This window comes from Pezoporus occidentalis, unplaced genomic scaffold (assembly GCF_034315485.1).
Source record: "Pezoporus occidentalis ecotype Australia unplaced genomic scaffold, CSIRO_AGI_Poc_V1 ctg58, whole genome shotgun sequence".
NCBI lineage: Eukaryota > Metazoa > Chordata > Aves > Psittaciformes > Psittacidae > Pezoporus > Pezoporus occidentalis.
In genome coordinates this window covers 2,318,904-2,336,941 of record NW_026915921.1, presented here as the reverse complement: position 1 = coordinate 2,336,941, position 18,038 = coordinate 2,318,904, and the positions used below count along the sequence as shown (strand labels likewise).

Below are 18,038 nucleotides of genomic sequence, written 5' to 3'. Positions count from 1 at the left end.
TCTGGAACACATTTTTATTTCTTTGAGAGATTTCTGGCATCTTACATTATTATTGAGGCTACATTCAAATAAATTTCTAGGTTGAATTCTGCCTCACTCTCATTCTAAATCATATAGCAAAACCCTCACTGGCACAAAACTCGCCAAATTATAACACATATCTCAAAACCAAACTCAGGCTGTGGTATTGTATCTTAAGAGGACACAGTCAAAACATCATAATACCCAAGATATCCCATAACTTCTGGAAGCCAAAGCTGATATGTTATCGCAGGCCAAAATTTTGCTTTCTTCGTAAGTACACTGCCTTGTTAGTCTAGTGTCTCTGCCATAGCATTTTATTTAAATAACATCTCGTATCAGGACAAATATGTAGAACACAAGAACTACAGAGACAATGCAACACAAGAAACTAAGTCAAGTTTTTAATCATATAATTTCACTGTACAAAAGCAAGATGTCACAGGCTTGTGGGTAAATCTATATTACAACACAACATCCTGCTGTGCCTCAGTTCTGTAGCATCTCTGAAGACACCATCCTCTTGCACAGAACTGATTTTATGTTATTTAGGGACAGCAGAGAATTATTCAGTGGAAGTTTTAGATTCAAGGTGGATTATTTCTTTTGATGATGGCTTACATTGGGATAGTTTTAGAGATACAAATAAAGGACTCTGTTTTCCAAATGAATACCTTCATTTTGAGATATTCTGTGTGAGAAACATGAGACCTGATTTTCAAAGTGATACACACCTTCAGCTCCAAGAAAATTGCCTAGAATTGTAGGTACTCAGCAACTATGAAGTCAAAGCCTATGTTTTGTCACAGTATTTTAAGAACAGAAGCACACAAAATGTCCCTTCATATTGCTTTGGTTTATAAACATAATTAAACAACTTGTTTGTGTGTGCTCTTGTCTGTATGCATACACACACGCATCCCTGACACAGCAACTTTTAAATGTGAGCAACTTTAGTCAATGCTGCAGAGCTCTTGGTGAGGTATAAAACTGAATTACCAATAGGTAAAGTTAAGCGTGTCCATAAATAGCACGTAAATTTAACAAAACTGTGCCTGCAAAAAATCAGGCACTGAGTTGTCTTGCTTTTGTAAGAGTCCATTAATATATTAATAGAGGTTTTACATATTTTATACACTCAAATATATACATATATTTTATCAGTAATGTGTGCTTACATACATACATGTGCACACATGAAAACATACATATGTGTACACTTACCACGCACACACTCACATTCCCTTATCTGCACACATTCAAGTTCTTTAGTTTTAAAGAAAATGCCACCATTTAATGAACACTGGAATTGGCTCCAGATTCTCCAGGACTTTAGGATTATAGAAAAAGGTAATTTACATCTGTCACTGCATATGAAAAAAAAATAAACTCTGGACTTTGCAACCAAATTAAAACAAAAACAAAGACCACACACCTGCTTCATGCTACCAGCTTTCCAATTAGGAATCAAGATATTGGAATGAATCTGGTATAAATGCAATAAGCAATGGCAGCATTTTGTACAAGTATTTTTTACAATAAATGTGAATCTTTTGGAAGATAAATTAGTACCAGTTTAGGGTGAGCAAAAAGTCCTTTCCTAGACAGGTCACTGCTGAGCCCCTTTCTTCTTCTGCTCTAGCTCCTGCAAGCGTTCCTCCCGGCACTGAGCATGCTGTGTTCCCACCTTGTGGGCTGTCTCGGTGGCTGCAATGTCAATCTGTGCATATCGGGATGATCCACTCCCTGAAATACCAAAAGAAACCCTGTAAAACATGATACCCCTCGCATATTCCTGGGTAGAACTGACCCAGGACCTTCATCAGCTGGATACTAGTCCATAGATGAACTCCTAGTATTAGAAAACACCTTTGGTAGGGCAGTTGGCAAGGATTCTTATTTGTCTGGATTAGGCATGTGAATGTCTTAAGATCAACCATCTTCAGCCTCAGACAGAATGACAATTTAGTTTAATAACTGGCAATAAGGGAAATAAAAGCTGCTTAGTCTGTTCAGGAGTAAAACAATTCTACATAGGCACAGACACACAACTCCAGAGGCTGGAAAAACTTTAGTATGAAAACATAAAGTGTTTGTGGTTATTAAAGGCACCTTTGGAGTGATACAAGTTGAGCTTAGGAGAGTAGTTGTCATTTAGGAAAGTTTACATCAATTTATGGACTTTGTCTCTTCATTCTTAATGCCTTGGTTCTCTGCCTTTAAAATGAAGATAAAACATCACTTTTATAACTCAACAGGATGTTGTACAGAGAGCTACACTAAATTTTGGGAAAAGCTTAGAATTACTTAACTAAAACCATATAAACACAAAAACTACGGGAAAAGTGCTGCATTTAAAAGCTAATAAAATTCCTGAAATTAAAAGTATGACAATTAAAATCTCCATAGCTATAAGCTATACATAGAAACTCATCAATACCGAAGGTGAGCAAGTAAATGTCAGATCCTTTTACATACTGCAGAGGGCGATAAAGTTCCTGTGGTGCACATAAAGAGTTTGCTGGGAAAGACAGTCTGGGTTATTCCTGCTGCAGGTAAAGGCCCACTTGTGGGATTGCTTTTGCTCAGGGACGTGGATATACTTGGTGGGTAATGTGGGAAGATGGGGAAGTCCGATGTGTACCTCAAGGGGATTTAATTTTGGGGGAAAACAGCCAATGAACTCAGATGCATGCTATTCCTTGCATGTAATGTTTTTATAGCCTGCCAGCTAGATGTCTTCAGGTTACCAGCGGCTGACCCTGGCTTCCCTCCAATCATCACCCCACCAAAGAATGGACTTTGAGGACACTAGACAAGCTTTCTGGAAGGAGCCGTGCATCTCTAAATGACAACACATAGTAGCTATATTGCCTGTTTATGTGCTAGTTGTCCAATTTAAGCATTAGAATTAAAATACCTAGATACAGACAAATTAATAGCTGGCTGCTTCTCTGTAGCACTTTCACACATCCTCATGGAGAGCAGGTAGAACACTGTGTTCTTTTCTTAAGCATTTGCTGCATGGCTCCAGAGGCAGTATCTTCAGGAGCAAGCCCTGTGCACCTACACCCACAGCCCTGTTTCTGAAGCCAATCAAGAAAAAAATTAAGTGTAGTTCTAATATGTGCAATGAAAATCTTGAGAACACGAAGCAAATTACTGTCTGTCAAGCTGCACAGACACAGAAATGTTCACTTCAGAAGGAGTGCATGTACAATGCATCTGTCAGAGGGATACATCGTCTTATAGAACCTCACAACTTAAAAAACTTTTCCAAAAGGGTTGGCAATTACAAGAACTGCCTCAGAATCATATCAGGGTTCAACTCCTCTGTTAGCAAGAGCCTATGGGTAGATGAGAAATTCAGATTCCCCATACCCTATATATTCTGCATTACTGCAACCCTTGCTGTTTATATAGTATTATAGACTTCCTTACCTCTTATGCTTGTGCTATGTTCTTGAAGTTCCAGTTCCATGTAATGAAGCTGTTTTTTGGAAGTGGGGCTGACAGGAATATTAACATAGGTGGCTGCCTCGCTGTGGGGTCGATCTGATGTAGGGACATCAGCTGAATAACCTACTGCCCCTTCTGAAACAAGTAACATGTTATTATAGCCACTGTTTGCGATGACCAATGATCCATTTCATAAAAACACACTGTTCCATCAAATGTGCTGAAAGCCATCGTTCGGCAGCAACAACTCAGCTTGCCACACAGTACATTTCTGTCATAAATGGGACACATAGAAGACTAAGGTTTCTACCTAAAAAGATCCTGAGAGACTGACCAAGTCAGGATCTATGCAGAAGACCACAGACCACAGCCACTGTTGTCATTATGTTGTGACAGAAAGCAAACTATACAGAAGCAATGCATGCAACTCTACTTTACAAGGCTTTCAACTTTAATTCAGGTTAGTAAAGCCTTATATGAAGCAATCTCTTCTGGAAAGATGTAACCTATTGTATCACCTGCAAGAGAGCAACCAAAATCAGAAGTTTGGAAAGTATGCTCTGAAAACAGGGACTGAAGAATTGTTGCAAGGAAGGGGAAGGCAAGCTTGAGGAGACAACATTAACAGATCCCCTTTACTGAGCTCAAAAGGTAGGAATGATGCCTGTGGAGACAGACCAAGTAATAAAAGAGTTTAATTACAGGAATAAGGTAGATTAGAGAGTGGAAAACCTTTCTAGCAGTAAAGATCACAAGAATGCAAGAGGAAATCCCTCAGAGGCTGAAGTATTTCTTGAAATTTCAAAACAAAAGTAGATTAGCACCTACCAGGAAAGAGGAAACAAGAAACAGGTCTCTATAAAGTGATTCTGACTTAAACACAACTTTTTTGTGTGCTGAATGAATTCTCAAGACGTCTTCTAGCCCTTCTTTCAATTATTGTAATCTCATCTAATGTGAAACTAAGAGAGGAGGTAGAAGGTTAGTGCTCCATTCACTGACCAAACAGGCCTTCCAGCTTTCAATCCTCTCTGGGTGTCAGGCACTTACATGCAGTTTTTCAGTCCATGAATACCAAGGGACTTCCCAGAATCATCTGGGCTACAGGAGACCCAAATACAAACCTGTATTCCTTCTGGGCTTGGACAAGGCTTTGAGTCGCATTCTCATTGTCCTACTCAGCAGGCTCTTAATCACCTGCCTGTCCAGTCCAATGGAAGTTCTTAACCTGAAAACACGTCCTGCTGTTAAATTAATTTGAGACAGAAGAGTGCAGAGGAAAAATTGCATCGATTTCAGCACAGGAAAGAATGTATTCTTATATCCAACCAACAGCAGATGTGAATAACCATTAAAGGGAATTTTTTCTTCTTCTTGGACTGTATTATGAATAGCATAGATAGATAGCTTGTACAAGATTGGGCAACAGGAAGAGTTGTCAGAGGCTACAGCAGTTTCCAGGATAATAGAATCTCTCCAGAATTAAGCTATTTAAATCAAAGACATCTACTATGCAGCCAAAAATTTAAAAGCATAGAAAGTTGGCAAATTTTCTGACAGATTTTCATAAAGAAAACATAGGAACATCCAATCATTTTTCTGACAGTCAGGCTTTGAGTTGTTGTTCCAAAGCCAGATGTTAAGAACAGAATGAAAAGGGGGGGGGGAAGGGTGGGAAAAGACAACACAGAAGAAATGTCTGTATTGTCCTTAAACATAATTCTCAGAAAAAGTTCTCAATTATTCTGTCTAATGTATTTCAAAGGAATTTGGCCTGACTGTGCCAAAAGGGATTGAAAACCTGCATCCCAAATTAGAATCATAGAATAGTTAGGGTTGGAAAGGACATTAAGATCATCCAGTTCTAACCCCCCTGCCATGAGCAGGGACACCTCACACTAAACCATGGCACCCAAGGCTCTGTCCAACCTGGCCTTGAACACTGCCAGGGATGGAGCATTCACAACTTCCTCGGGCAACCCATTCCAGTGCCTCACCACCCTTGCAGTAAAGAATTTCCTCTTTATATCCAATCTAAACTTCCCCTGTTTAAGTTTTAATCTGTTACCCCTTGTGCTATCACTACAGTCCCTAATGAAGAGTCCATCCCCAGCGATTGTTAAAGTTGTAAGCAAATGACAATCTTAAGGACTGATACAGAGTCATGAACAGTCATGAAGGAAAAGGTAAATTTTGAAGTATTTCTATATGCTGTTAAAGTGACACAGCAGGAGTTAAGTGAAGTGTCCTCAATGTTAGCTAGCATGAAAACTAGAAAACTTCTCAATAGAGCTAACTAGTTGAAAGGTTTCAGGAAGCTGGATGTCATACCTGATGCAGATGAGCCAAGTGATGCTCCTAAGAACTAAAAAACCGCACATGGAGAATAACATATTAATTGGTAGAGCTTCGTGCAAGAAAAGCACAAGAAACATACGGAACAAAAAACCCTCAAAGGAAAACAAGTAAGCAAACTAAAAAAAACCTCAACCACCAAAACCAACAAACCAAGAACAAAGTTGGGCAAGCTGGAATGGAAGGAAAGGAAAAGTCTTCTTTTGTGTTGTCAGTACTGTCTTAATAGTGAATGTGCTTTCTTTGTGAACACAGAAATACTCGGATTTTCATTTTTTCCTTCACTAAAAAAACCACACACACACAAAAGAAAAAAATCCACCACATGTCATTAGACACAAAAAAATGGCTTATATTTGTTTGAAGATAAAGGTTTATTTGAAAAGCACAAGACAGTCAAAAGCTCCTACTAAGAATCAAGTCACGCCGACTGCCATGCACAAAGTGCTTTCAGCAGTCTGTTCTGGGTGGACACAGGTAGAAGATGTTTACAAATGGGATCAGAGGGCCAGTATTTGATATCATTACAGATGAAGAATTTGAGAGAAAAACAGACCAAGTGCATGTTTACAACATTCTGAAAGAATTGGTAGAATATCATGATTGCTTAAAAGAAAAGTGATAAAAGGTAGGAAGAAAAAAAGATAGTTATACAAGTAACAGGAGAAGAGAAAAAAGAAAATGCAGTCGCACTGAAATCAGAGGGAAAAGAAAGGAAAAAATAGTATAATATGAGAGAGAAGAAGTAAATTAATTTTGAAACTGGTGTTTCAGTCCTTCTTTCAGCAACTGTTAGTTATTCATATTTTCTACCCTATGTAGACACCATTCTCAGAAATGTGCAATAAATAATGCAGGAAGAAAGCCAATGCCATAGCACAGCCCCAAGATTAGTATGCGTGTGCGTGCCTGTGTGAGCACGCCTGTAAAGCTGACATATTCAAAGGGCAACACTTCAAAAATAAACATTTAGAAGCAATCACAACAAAAAAGGGAAAGGAAAAAGCAAGTGTCCCCTGATGCAACTGGCTGCAAAGATCTGTACTCACCCAGTTCCTCAAGGCTAGTAGGAGTTCCAGGTTCTGAAGGAAGTGTTAGCATCTCATAGCCACCTTTAGGACCTAGAATGCAGGAACACTGTCAATGGTTTTGGACTTAGGAATTTGCAAGATGTAAACAAGCATATGGTTTTCTAGTTTTGACTTGTAACCTTCTAATCTGAATAATCTTAGAAAGTATAAACAGTGGCTAGTGTTGACTTTTCTGTAATGGTGATGCCAGCATTTTCTAATGAGTGTAACATAAGGAAAGAAACATTAGGTCATTTATACAGGTATTCACACTGAAGGCCACTGAAGTCAACAGTGTGTTTTGCTGTACATCAAATTGGGAGCAAAGCTGTCTTGAATGCATGAATCAGGGAGAAGTGAGTGGGTGATCTCAGGAACATCTGGAAGACTCTTGTTAAAATTCCACCTCCAGTGTGATGGATAACTTCTTGATTTCTGACAAAGCTCCGTAGAAAACGATTAAACTAGCCCTTCCAAAGATAACTTTGCTTTCCAAGTGCAAATCGGCACTTTGCAAGAGGCCAGGCTGCACAACATCATCAGTCCTTCCAGAGCACTAAGCTGAAAAAAGATGTCCATGGTCCTCTCAAGATCTCAGTCTCCACCCAAGTTCAAACAAGGCAAGCAAAAATGCTACATCCACAGAATGAACATATTTGGATTTATTTTTAATTATAAGCACTCATAAATTTATCTGCTGGTGTTGGGTTTTTCTCCATTGTCACAAAGAAGTATCTTTAAATGTGGTGGGGTCTTTTTCCCACCATGTCAATGCTAGGGTACAGGATTCCTCATGGCCTGAGGTGAGAATTTTCTGGTGGGTGTCCTTTGTTAAAGAGCTGGCAGCATTTAACTGCTGTGAATAAGATTACTGCCTATGCTCTGACACTTATCTCATCTGTCACTGCCTCTTCTAAACTTATCCCATCTGTCAATGCCTTTCTAACAAAAACCCTGCAAAGCAAAAAACCCAAAGAAATATGCAAGTCTTACAATAGGGAATCAAGTCACACGTTACCTTTAACATTTTCTGAAGTTTAAAATAATTTAAGTTTAATTTAGCTTAAATTTACATGCACACACATACTTCATAACCACTCATACTTACCAGCTTGGAGACTGTGCCCTCTATGCACTTTCAAAGACCCAGAAGATGCCATGACAGAAGCACCACCTGTTTTCAGAGAGAGATATTCATATTAAATCTAAATACCTGCTGCTATTATTAGGTATCTGCTGCACATCATCATTTTTAGCAGGTGCTTCTGAAACATCAAGAAAAATTTCAATAAGAATTACGATTCCTTGGTCTTCCTTTCCAACCCTAGCTATTCTGTGATTCTATAATTCACTTAAGCAATATTTTCCCCTAAATTCTTCATCCTGAGATTGTGATATTATAATCTGATGTTTTTTTCTTTCTTTAGAAAGGCAGGATACCATCTATAAAACTTCAGGATATTGGCTTCCCTGGTTTTGGTGAGTACTGCCTTACTCACAGAGGTAGTCATCTTCACCTGAGAAGTAGAATAGCAATGAAAACTGAGTGGGGATTTGCCTTTCCAATCCATAACATAACTTCAGCAGCCACAGTGTTTAAAAATTTTCACTAAAATCTCATCACACTGGATTCAAAACCTGATAAAGTTCATGGGAAGGACTATATCACACTTCAGTAGTCCACTGTCCAGTTTTAGACCTGCATGAACTGGGGCAGGGTGAAGGGTAGGCAAAGGATCTTGCTTCCATGGGGTTTGACTCTGGGTCATAGCTGGCTCTTGTGAAATACCATTCCAAGTGTTACAGCCACGAAAGCTTTACTGAGGGCATGTCAGTCTCCTTTGAGGTGGCACAGTCAGCCTCCTTTCCCCAGCCCTATTCAGATCAGCGGGAAGCTGACCCAGGTATAGTAGGAGACACAGAAGGCTGAGGAAACAAGAGCTAGTGATTCAGAAGCCTATAGAGTGGTACACATCTAGTGTGGTTTGTCTACATATGCACATCCCTTCTTTATTTAACCACAAAGTAATCAGCATTATATCTACCTGTTCAGTTAGCAATACCCCTGTCCAGCCATGAATGTCTTCTCTCTACTGTTGTCACTGTGAGCACCTTAATCAAGGTGAGTGACATTTACTTCCTCACAGTAACAATTTTGAGGGAACTTCTTGTGCAAGTAAGTGGTACTTAGCAGAAATAAGGTAGGAGGCTGTAAGTATGAGTAACCCTGCCACTGGTGACAGGGCAGCTGTGCCATATGCTGCTGAGTGTTGGGGATCAGGTATAAAATTAACACTCTCTCCTAAACTGATGAATAGTCTCTGAGCACGTGAGACACTTCTCTGCAAATTGTTTCTAAAATAGTGTCCAAAAATTGCCATAATTCTTATGCAACGTGAAGAAATTCTATAAGAGAAATAGAAGTCTCAAATACCTAATAGAACGGCATGGCCTAAGAAGCTAAAGAAAATGGCAATTTCTGACTTTTTCCCGCTGTATAAAGTATGCATTCATACTTTTTTCCCCTTAAATCTAATAATTTAAAAGCTTATGAAACCATTCTTAAACTTGTATGAAGTAAACCTAAATAAACCCAACAGATTATTTCACCAAGGACAATGAATTAAAGAAAAATAACAGGCACCTACTTCGAAGTACACAACTGAACTAAAACCTTTGGTTTGTAGTGTTTGCGTACACAAAATAAAAGGTAATCCAAGGCTACACAAACACTTTTCAAACATATCATACTGAGAAACTGATTTTGTATTTTAACAAATGGGATAAGAATGTACAACCTTCACATTGTATGGTGAGTAGTTCACCTCTAAAAACTGACAGCTGATAAAAATAAATGCAAAAATAGAACAGACCTTGCCTGGCTGATTTATTTATATTTTCACTGTGACAGGTTTTCCTTTTTCTTACATCGTAGCATCCTGTCTCTGCATCATTAGGAATATCAGAACGCACTTTATGCAACTAAAAGCCTTACCTTACTTGAAGAAAGACTGCAGCTTTACACTAGTTGCAGCTACATCACAGAACTAGTGTGGGGTGTTTTGTGGGTTTTTTTCTTCCTCAAAAGTTTGATGTAATCCAGCACAAATCATTCCAGAGGAAATATGACTATTTAAGCAACATTTTTAGGATTTGTGTAAAGCACACAGGACAGGAAAGGAGATTTAAAACATTAAGTTATCCCAATCCATTTATGGTCAAGCTGAAGTTTTCCCATTTGGAGCTCATTTGAAAGAACTATGTTAATGATTCAGGATTTGACCTGTTGCATTTTCCTCATTTTCAAATCTGGCAACTAAAAAATATTTATATAGTCAAATCTCTCATGGAATGTTTTTGAAGCTTTGAATTGGGTTGTATAAACACATGCCAACAGAGATCAACCTAGATATTTTCTTCTTTCATCTTTACAGCTACCGTATAAGCTGGTTCACTTTTCATTTATGAATCCTAGGATAAAACTTGCAAAAATGGAAAAAGCAAGACAGATTTTAAACACATAAAGTATCCAGCAAGAGACAGATGCTCCTTTCCATCATTCTTTTCATCTTACAAGGGATTGTTAAGAGTAATTTCTTTCAGTTTCCCCTGCCATCCAGCTCTGCGTGGCTGACTTGCTCAAGTCTTTGTTAAAACTGAGTAGCTCATCAAGAGAGTTATTTCTGTTCTTCTTTCCTCCATGTGTAAGAGGAAGAAGATATTCAAAATGTGACAAAGTGAAAATAAGCTGCAGAATGTTTTGCATTCCTACATATGATTAGACTCAAATGTCTGATGTAGCTCAATGAAGACAAGCACTATTTGAAACATTTTTCTAACTCCTTAGTTATTTCTTTATGCGCACTCATCAAAAACAAGCACAGCTTAGAGCACATATGCTACAAGAAAGAGCCACCAGCAACCTAAAAATTGAGAGGGAACCTGCAATATTATGAACTGATCCCAGACAGTTTACAATTTCAAATATGGTCACCTAGACACATGCAACGCTACATTGCCTTTACTTCTTACTGCTCAGCCTCTACTTTGACTTCACAGAGTAGGTCACAGACTCTGCAGGTCTGGGCTACTCAATGTGCTGACAAGGAGTCAGGACAGAAAAAAACCCCACTGCATTCTGCAATAACGTATTGTTAAATTAAAGCTAACTTTATTATGAAGTGCTTTGATCTGCTCAGCCAAGCAACATTTCCATGTCCTCCTTTCAAAGCAGATACCTTGCTTAAAAGGGCACCCAAAGCCTAGAGCTACTGGTTGATGGGAGAAACACTGCAAGTACAGAGGTATTTTCATGTAAATGTAGTAAAAGACTTCCTGGTGCTGTATAATTGCCCTGTAAAATTTCTCTAAGTTTGTTATGCTTCAGTTTTCAAAGTGATTTCATATTTTTTGCTTCTATACAAATGGCATTATCTGCAAGACATAAATGCTGAAGGGGATGCTTAAAAATGCTTACTTGCTCTGCAGATTTCACCATATTCAGAAATGCATCCTGTCTAACAGCCAGTTTCAGAAGTAGCAGAATCACTCAAAACTAGAAATAGGTGTAAAAACACTCACAGTTCAAATATTGCTCTACAAAGAGGCCTGTTTAGTGTGCAGAAAGAAGCACAGAGGATCTAACTACCTCTAGCTATTATTCATCTTCCCATGTGGAAGAACCACTCCAACCCAGGCTTCCATCTTTAAAAATGCTGAAGTATTAAGCTAGAATCATTACCATTTTCCTGTACCAGCAAACTCTGTATCTGCTATTTGAAAAATATACCTAAAGATGCTTTACATACATTTACTCCAAAAATCTTTACGCTTCTGAAGATCGGGATCTGCACTGGCCAAGAATAAAGGCCACATAATGTGTTTCCTTAATAGAAAAAAAAACAAACCAAACCAAACCATACCTGAAATAATCACTATGTTTGCAAATAAGGTTCCTCAGTTTGTGTTCTAGAAAGCTGGTGTATGTAATTTCCTGAGATTTCAGTGTCAGAAAGGGCATGGAGAAGCAAATCAGGAATACAGAAAAGATAGGACTTCTAGTCCTGTGGCATGGTCACTATGGCATGGACTTACCACTGTCTGTCACCCCAGAACGTAGAATCATAGAATAGTTAAGATCATTCAGTTCCAACCCCCCTGCCATGGGCAGGGACACCTCACACTAAATCATATCACCCAAGGCTTCGTCCAACCTGGCCTTGAACACTGCCAGGGATGGAGCATTCACAGCTTCCTCGGGCAACCCATTCCAGTGCTTCACCACCCTAACCAGAAAGAATTTCTTCCTTATATCCAGCCTAAACTTCCCCTGTTTAAATTTTAACCCGTTACCCCTTGTCCTATCACTGCAGTCCCTAATGAAGAGTCCCTCCCCAGCATCCCTATAGGCCCCCTTCAGATACTGGGAGGCTGCTATGAGGTCTCCACGCAGCCTTCTCTTCTCCAGGCTGAACAGCCCCAACTTTCTCAGCCTGTCTTCATACGGGAGGTGCTCCAGTCCCCTGATCATCCTTGTGGCCCTTCTCTGGACTTGTTCCAACAGTTCCATGTCCTTTTTATGTTGAGGACACCAGAACTGCACACAATACTCCAGGTGAGGTCTCACGAGAGCAGAGTAGAGGGGCAGGATCACCTCCTTCGACCTGCTGGTCACGCTCCTTTTGATGCAGCCCAGGATACAGGTGGCTTTCTGGGCTGCAAGCGCACACTGAAGCCGGCTCATGTTCATTTTCTCATCAACCAACACCCCCAAGTCCTTCTCTGCAGGGCTGCTCTGAATCTCTTCTCTGCCCAACCTGTCGCTGTGCCTGGGCTTGCTCCGACAAATCCCTTCCCTTCCCCAGGCGGCTCCCCCTGTCCGCTGAAAGTCAGCAAATAAAACAGCAGGCAGGTGCAGGAGGAGCACGGCGGCAGCCATTAGGGTCAGTGAGACTGGAGCCTGCCCACCCGCCACGCAACAGGAACCTGCTGGATCTACTCAGCCCTGAGGATGAGGCAGCAATGTTTGGATCATTCGCTAGCAACTCGTTTCACCGCAGTGACTTTATTTTTCCCCCTCCTGTTGGGCCCCCGGTAATTCAGATACCCACTAAGGCCAAGGTTTACCTTGTAAATGCAGTAGATGTTTTCATCAGCTTCCCTTGTCTGAGGTCCTATTTTAGTTCCCTACAGAATTATTTTGCATGCACTTATAAAATAAAGAACAATCAAGAAAAAGCATTCCATATTATAGCAGGGTTCTAGTAATCAGTTTCTCATTATAATAATGCTCTTCTATTACAGTGTTTAGCCCTATGACGCATGGCATATTTATGATGGACACTGTCCAGCACATAGTCCTTTCCTGGCTCAATCACAGTACACTCTGAAGAGCTGACAGCACATTTCCTGAAAGAAAAATACGAATTATAAATTATTTTCAACCTCAGCAACAGCAACAAGCACAGTATGGCCCAGATTCTTCTTTCTCACTGCTCTCAAGTAATTCCTTGAAAGCTTACTCCTAAGCATGAAACAGAGGTATCAGGCTGCACAGGTTCACAATAAATATTTTTAAAATGCATGAAAGCCTATTTTTACATCACAAAAGCTAAGCTGTCAGGCAGCTGAGTTCATTTTCAGCACCCATCACCTGTTATATACTTAATTTCATACCTCCCTACTTTGACTCCCTATCTACCTAAGAAAAAATTAATAGAGATACCATGTTCATAATCAGCATTCAGTTGACATTTCAGCAAGGGCATACAAGGGCATGTAGTGATAGGACAAGGGGTAATGGCTTTAAACTGAAAGAGAGTGCATTTAAATTAGATAATAGGGAGAAGTTCTTCCCTGTGAGGGTGCTGAGGCGCTGGCACAGGGTGCCCAGAGAAGCTGCAGCTGCCCCATCCCTGGCAGTGCTCAAGGCCAGGTTGGACACAGGGGCTTGGAGCAACCTGCTCTAGTGGAAGGTGTCCCTGCCCATGGCAGGGAGCTGGAACTGGATTAGCTTTAAGATCCCTTCCAACAGAAATCATTGTAGGATTCTATGATTGCGTAGTTTTGGTATTACAAATAAAGGGGCTGTCAGATAGCAAGAGTGTCTGTTGCAATCCCAATGAATTTGCTCCTCTGAAATACAAAAAAAATGGAACTGGACACACACCAAAAAAAAATAAAAATAGAAGAAATAAGAATCTAAGAGTCACAAAAATTAACATAAATTTAATGCATTTATTTAATATTAAAGTACGCTGCTTCTATGAGAGGATATTTGTTGACTTATTTTTCCATCCAGCCTGTGATTATTGTAGTGCCAGCGCCTGCACCACAGAAGTACAAGGAGATCAGACCTCCCACTACAGAAGTTTAATCTGAGTGTTGAAATGCCAGATTTGGGTCTGGATCCTGGGAACGCTTAGGCAATCAGCTCCCTGTGTCTAACAGGAAAGGACAAAAGGTTCTCACATATGGCACATAGAGGCTGCATGAAATGCATTCTCCATGGATTGCAGTGTCCCTAAGCAATCCTAAGTGTCCATTCCTGCTCTCAACTTAGCTTCTCCAAATAGGAGTCTTGGGATTCAGATAGTTCAGTTCACTTGGAAGGGGTGGCAACACAGGACAGAAATAGTGGCATTTTTCCCCCTTCACAAAATAACTTCATGACCTAAACATCTTTCATAAACCACTAGAGCTGTAACAGATTTCTACTCAATGGAGAAAATACAAATATTTTGAAGGACAGCATGAAGACATAATCATAGAATAGTTAGGGTTGGAAAGGACCTTCAGTTCATCTAGTGACAACCCCCCTGCCATGATAAGTAAGAGCTGGAGGTTCCTATATGAGCTGTTGCAATGAACTGAAAAGGAGCACAAGATTTATATAACAGACATAAATCACAGTGAGAAACACCACAACTGTTAGGAAATACATTCTAAATGTGAGAATAGCAAAGGACTTTGGATGATTCAAAGTTTTGATTAATGATTTTTATTGCAGAACATGCTAAACAATCACCTCTCAGACATACACACAAAAGTTTGTTCAAGCTCAGGTCAGAGGCTTGAGCTAGCCAGCCCCTTCAGCCTGTTGTTCCCTACAGTACTTTGATTTATAGTACCAGAAAGATAATGACAAGCTCACAATTCTCTGAAGGGATGTGCTGGCTTTTGGCTGCACTTCTCAACACTGAATGTACATCTCATTCACAATCCCTTAATTCAAAACACATAAGCAACTTGTGAGAAAAGGGCCTATGTACATATCTCTGAAACTGCATCATGTAGATCATGCTATAGAATATCTTATGCATTCATGAGAAACTCCTTGTATGTCCCATGAGAACTTCTTAGACCAAATATACTAAACCTAGGTGCCTCCAGAATCCATCAGTCTCAGAAATCAGGAAATGTGAATAGCAATTTTGAACCTCTACCTTGTCATGGTATTTTAAGGTCCATAATAACTATAAATGCAGTCTATTATACTTAAGAGCAGGCATTTCCACATCATAAAACCCCAAAGAATCCATTACCTTGATCTGTAGTACAAAGCTATAACAGTGGGAATACTTTCCTCCTACAAGTGCAAGCAATCTAATTCAGTCTCTCTTTCTAATCAATCTTTACAAAGTTATTTATAACAAAGGCAACCAAATTATTTTAACCAGAATTAAATGATTCACCACATCTTGGGGTTTTTTCCATCTAGTAATACAATTCAGAATTGTTACTGCATTTATGAACACTTTTCAGCCTGCCATTAGAATTAGACACATTTCTCTGAAGTTGCTGAGTCTATTCCTCAGCATATATAACTAACAGTAGAAATAGAATATCATCACCCACATTCACTACCAACAAACTAAAAAATATTTAATCAATTGATCCTGACTCTTTATCTCCAATTCTTGCTATGGAACCGAGGCATTTAAGATGAAAAACATTGTACAGAACATGTAGGCACTTACAGCACTAAAGAAGTGAGCTTGCATTCATACAATGTAATTGAATTAAAATACAGTACAGCATTTTCTGTGACAAAAAAGAAAAATGTTTATCACTAAGTGGACTGCTACACTAGAAAATATTATAACTGTGTATTGGGTCATTGTACAATTATTCATGACTAGTGGTATCTTGCCATGTACGTGCTCAAGACAGGTTTCAAATGCAGTTACTTCAAATTAGCATGCACTTATGTTTCCTCAACAACGGATTAAAAGATCATGATAGAGAAACATAAGGAAGTTTTAATGCTGTTCCTTTAGTCCAACAGAGCTGCTGTCAGTGAACTTCAGTTAGCGGCTTGGATTAAAGATGGTGGAAGCAAAACATTCAAAGCATACAGTATTATTTTGAAAGCTTTGCAATGCCAAGTTTAATTATACTTGAAATGGTCACATATACAAAAGACAACACTTTAAAATGAAATATCTGAGGATCATAAAAGTACAAGGAGGCAGAGAAAACATGGGTTTCTGTTCTGAGAAAATAGTGTAGTATTGAAGAATAAAGTTTTACAGGTACATGAGAACATTTGGGGGATGAAAACCCCACAAAGATAGCTCTGACTTAGTCACTGGCTTTGGATGTGCATTTGCCTAAGGGAAGTATTCAATTCTTAAACAATATTTCCCCAGTGTACCAGACATGAAAACCCACCCACTTGAATTTCTTCAGTCTTGTATCTTCCTTTTCCATTGATCTTAAAATCTCTCCTGAATTTCTACATTTTCAATTTGCTTACTGATAGGTTTTATCAAAACAGTTTTTTTTAGCTGCATGAATAGCCTGAGATTAAGGTTTTGTCAGATATTGTTTGAATCCACAACTAATTTGCCGCTGAATTTAATGTAGAAACAATATTGTGCCCACCACTTGCAACTATAGACCCAAGACCCCGTGTATTTACACACACTTTAATCATAAGTGCTCTGGTTGCCTTGGGTTGATTAGAGGAATAGAAATCTGGGTAAGAGAAGGAAGGATAAAATTAGAGTTAATGTTCCAATTTGTGCTTCTACTTACACCTCTATAAATCAAAAGTAATCCCACTGACTCAAATGGAATAACTAGGAACAAGATCTGCTAAATGCTTCTGAGACAGACAAAGTAATACAGTGACTTATAACCTTCCTCAGAGACACCTCCTGATCCTAGGTATCTCACTGGATTTGCTCACACAAGTATCAATCAGCTTTACTTCTGCACATATTTGCACAGGTTTTTAAAAGTAATAAAGAAACCCAAGCACAAAGGGCTCTTTCTTGTCTACCTGAAACAGGCAACTTGAGAAGTTTAACGGATCTGATGAATTATCAAAAAGCAGTCTAAGGAATATAAAAACATTTAAGATACTAAACAACTTCTTTGTTCAGATCTCTCCAAGGTCTAAGACAGAGACAGTAAGCAAAAATAAATTGTTATGAAATATTATCTTTAAAGTAAAATTATGATACAAAAGGTGCCAGACCAGTTCGGCGACATTAGACAGAGGACTCCAGATGACCAACACATTCTACTGATAGGCAAGTTACAATGCAAAGGTATTCAGCGTGTTACCTTTTCCTAAAGAACCCTTCCAGGCCAGATACTCAGCTTCCTCCCTTTACTGACTTTGCTAGTTAAACAGCAGTTCTACCGACATGAGAGAGGCATCTCCATGTTGCCCCTGGTAAGGATCTACTCCTGTGGGTTTGTGTTATTTAGAAAACTGGGTATACACACTGAACATTTAAGTCAAGTTCCCTCTTGGTGCTAATATAGCCTAAAAAGAACACTTTCTTGACATTTTTAGACTGTAAGTAGCAAAAGCACTAAACAACTTTGAGCCTCTTTAGATTACAAAAGGAAGGGAAAAAGGAATACATTAATCTTTGAAACAAAAATTACTTCAGATTATAATGTATTTTAAACTTGTCAGTCATGAATTGTGGGAGCAAAACCAACCACAACCAGGATGCCTCTCAATATAGTCTTTAGTTCTGCTTCCATAAATCTTCTGTTTCTCTCGTCACAATTTGAGTCTAAAACATTATTCTTTAACAAAGCAAGTAACTAAATGGCTCCTACCTGGTGTAGCTGGTGAGACTCCAGACTGCAATATTGCTGTTCCCTAAAGAA

General features: G+C 39.1%; 1 protein-coding gene across 2 annotated transcripts in view; it reads right to left on the bottom strand.

Annotated features, from left to right (window-relative positions):
• DOK7 (docking protein 7) overlaps window positions 1-18,038 on the bottom strand; it is a 64,766-nt gene continuing 46,728 nt past the window's right edge. For both annotated transcript variants that reach the window (XM_062638740.1, XM_062638741.1), the window contains exons 8-12: window positions 17,988-18,030; window positions 8,014-8,079; window positions 6,885-6,956; window positions 3,463-3,615; window positions 1-1,767 (exon numbers count right to left, since the gene is read on the bottom strand). In XM_062638740.1, the coding sequence (XP_062494724.1) occupies window positions 1,631-1,767; window positions 3,463-3,615; window positions 6,885-6,956; window positions 8,014-8,079; window positions 17,988-18,030 (471 nt within the window). In that variant the 3' untranslated portion in view covers window positions 1-1,630. The remainder of the gene's footprint in view (window positions 1,768-3,462; window positions 3,616-6,884; window positions 6,957-8,013; window positions 8,080-17,987; window positions 18,031-18,038) is intronic.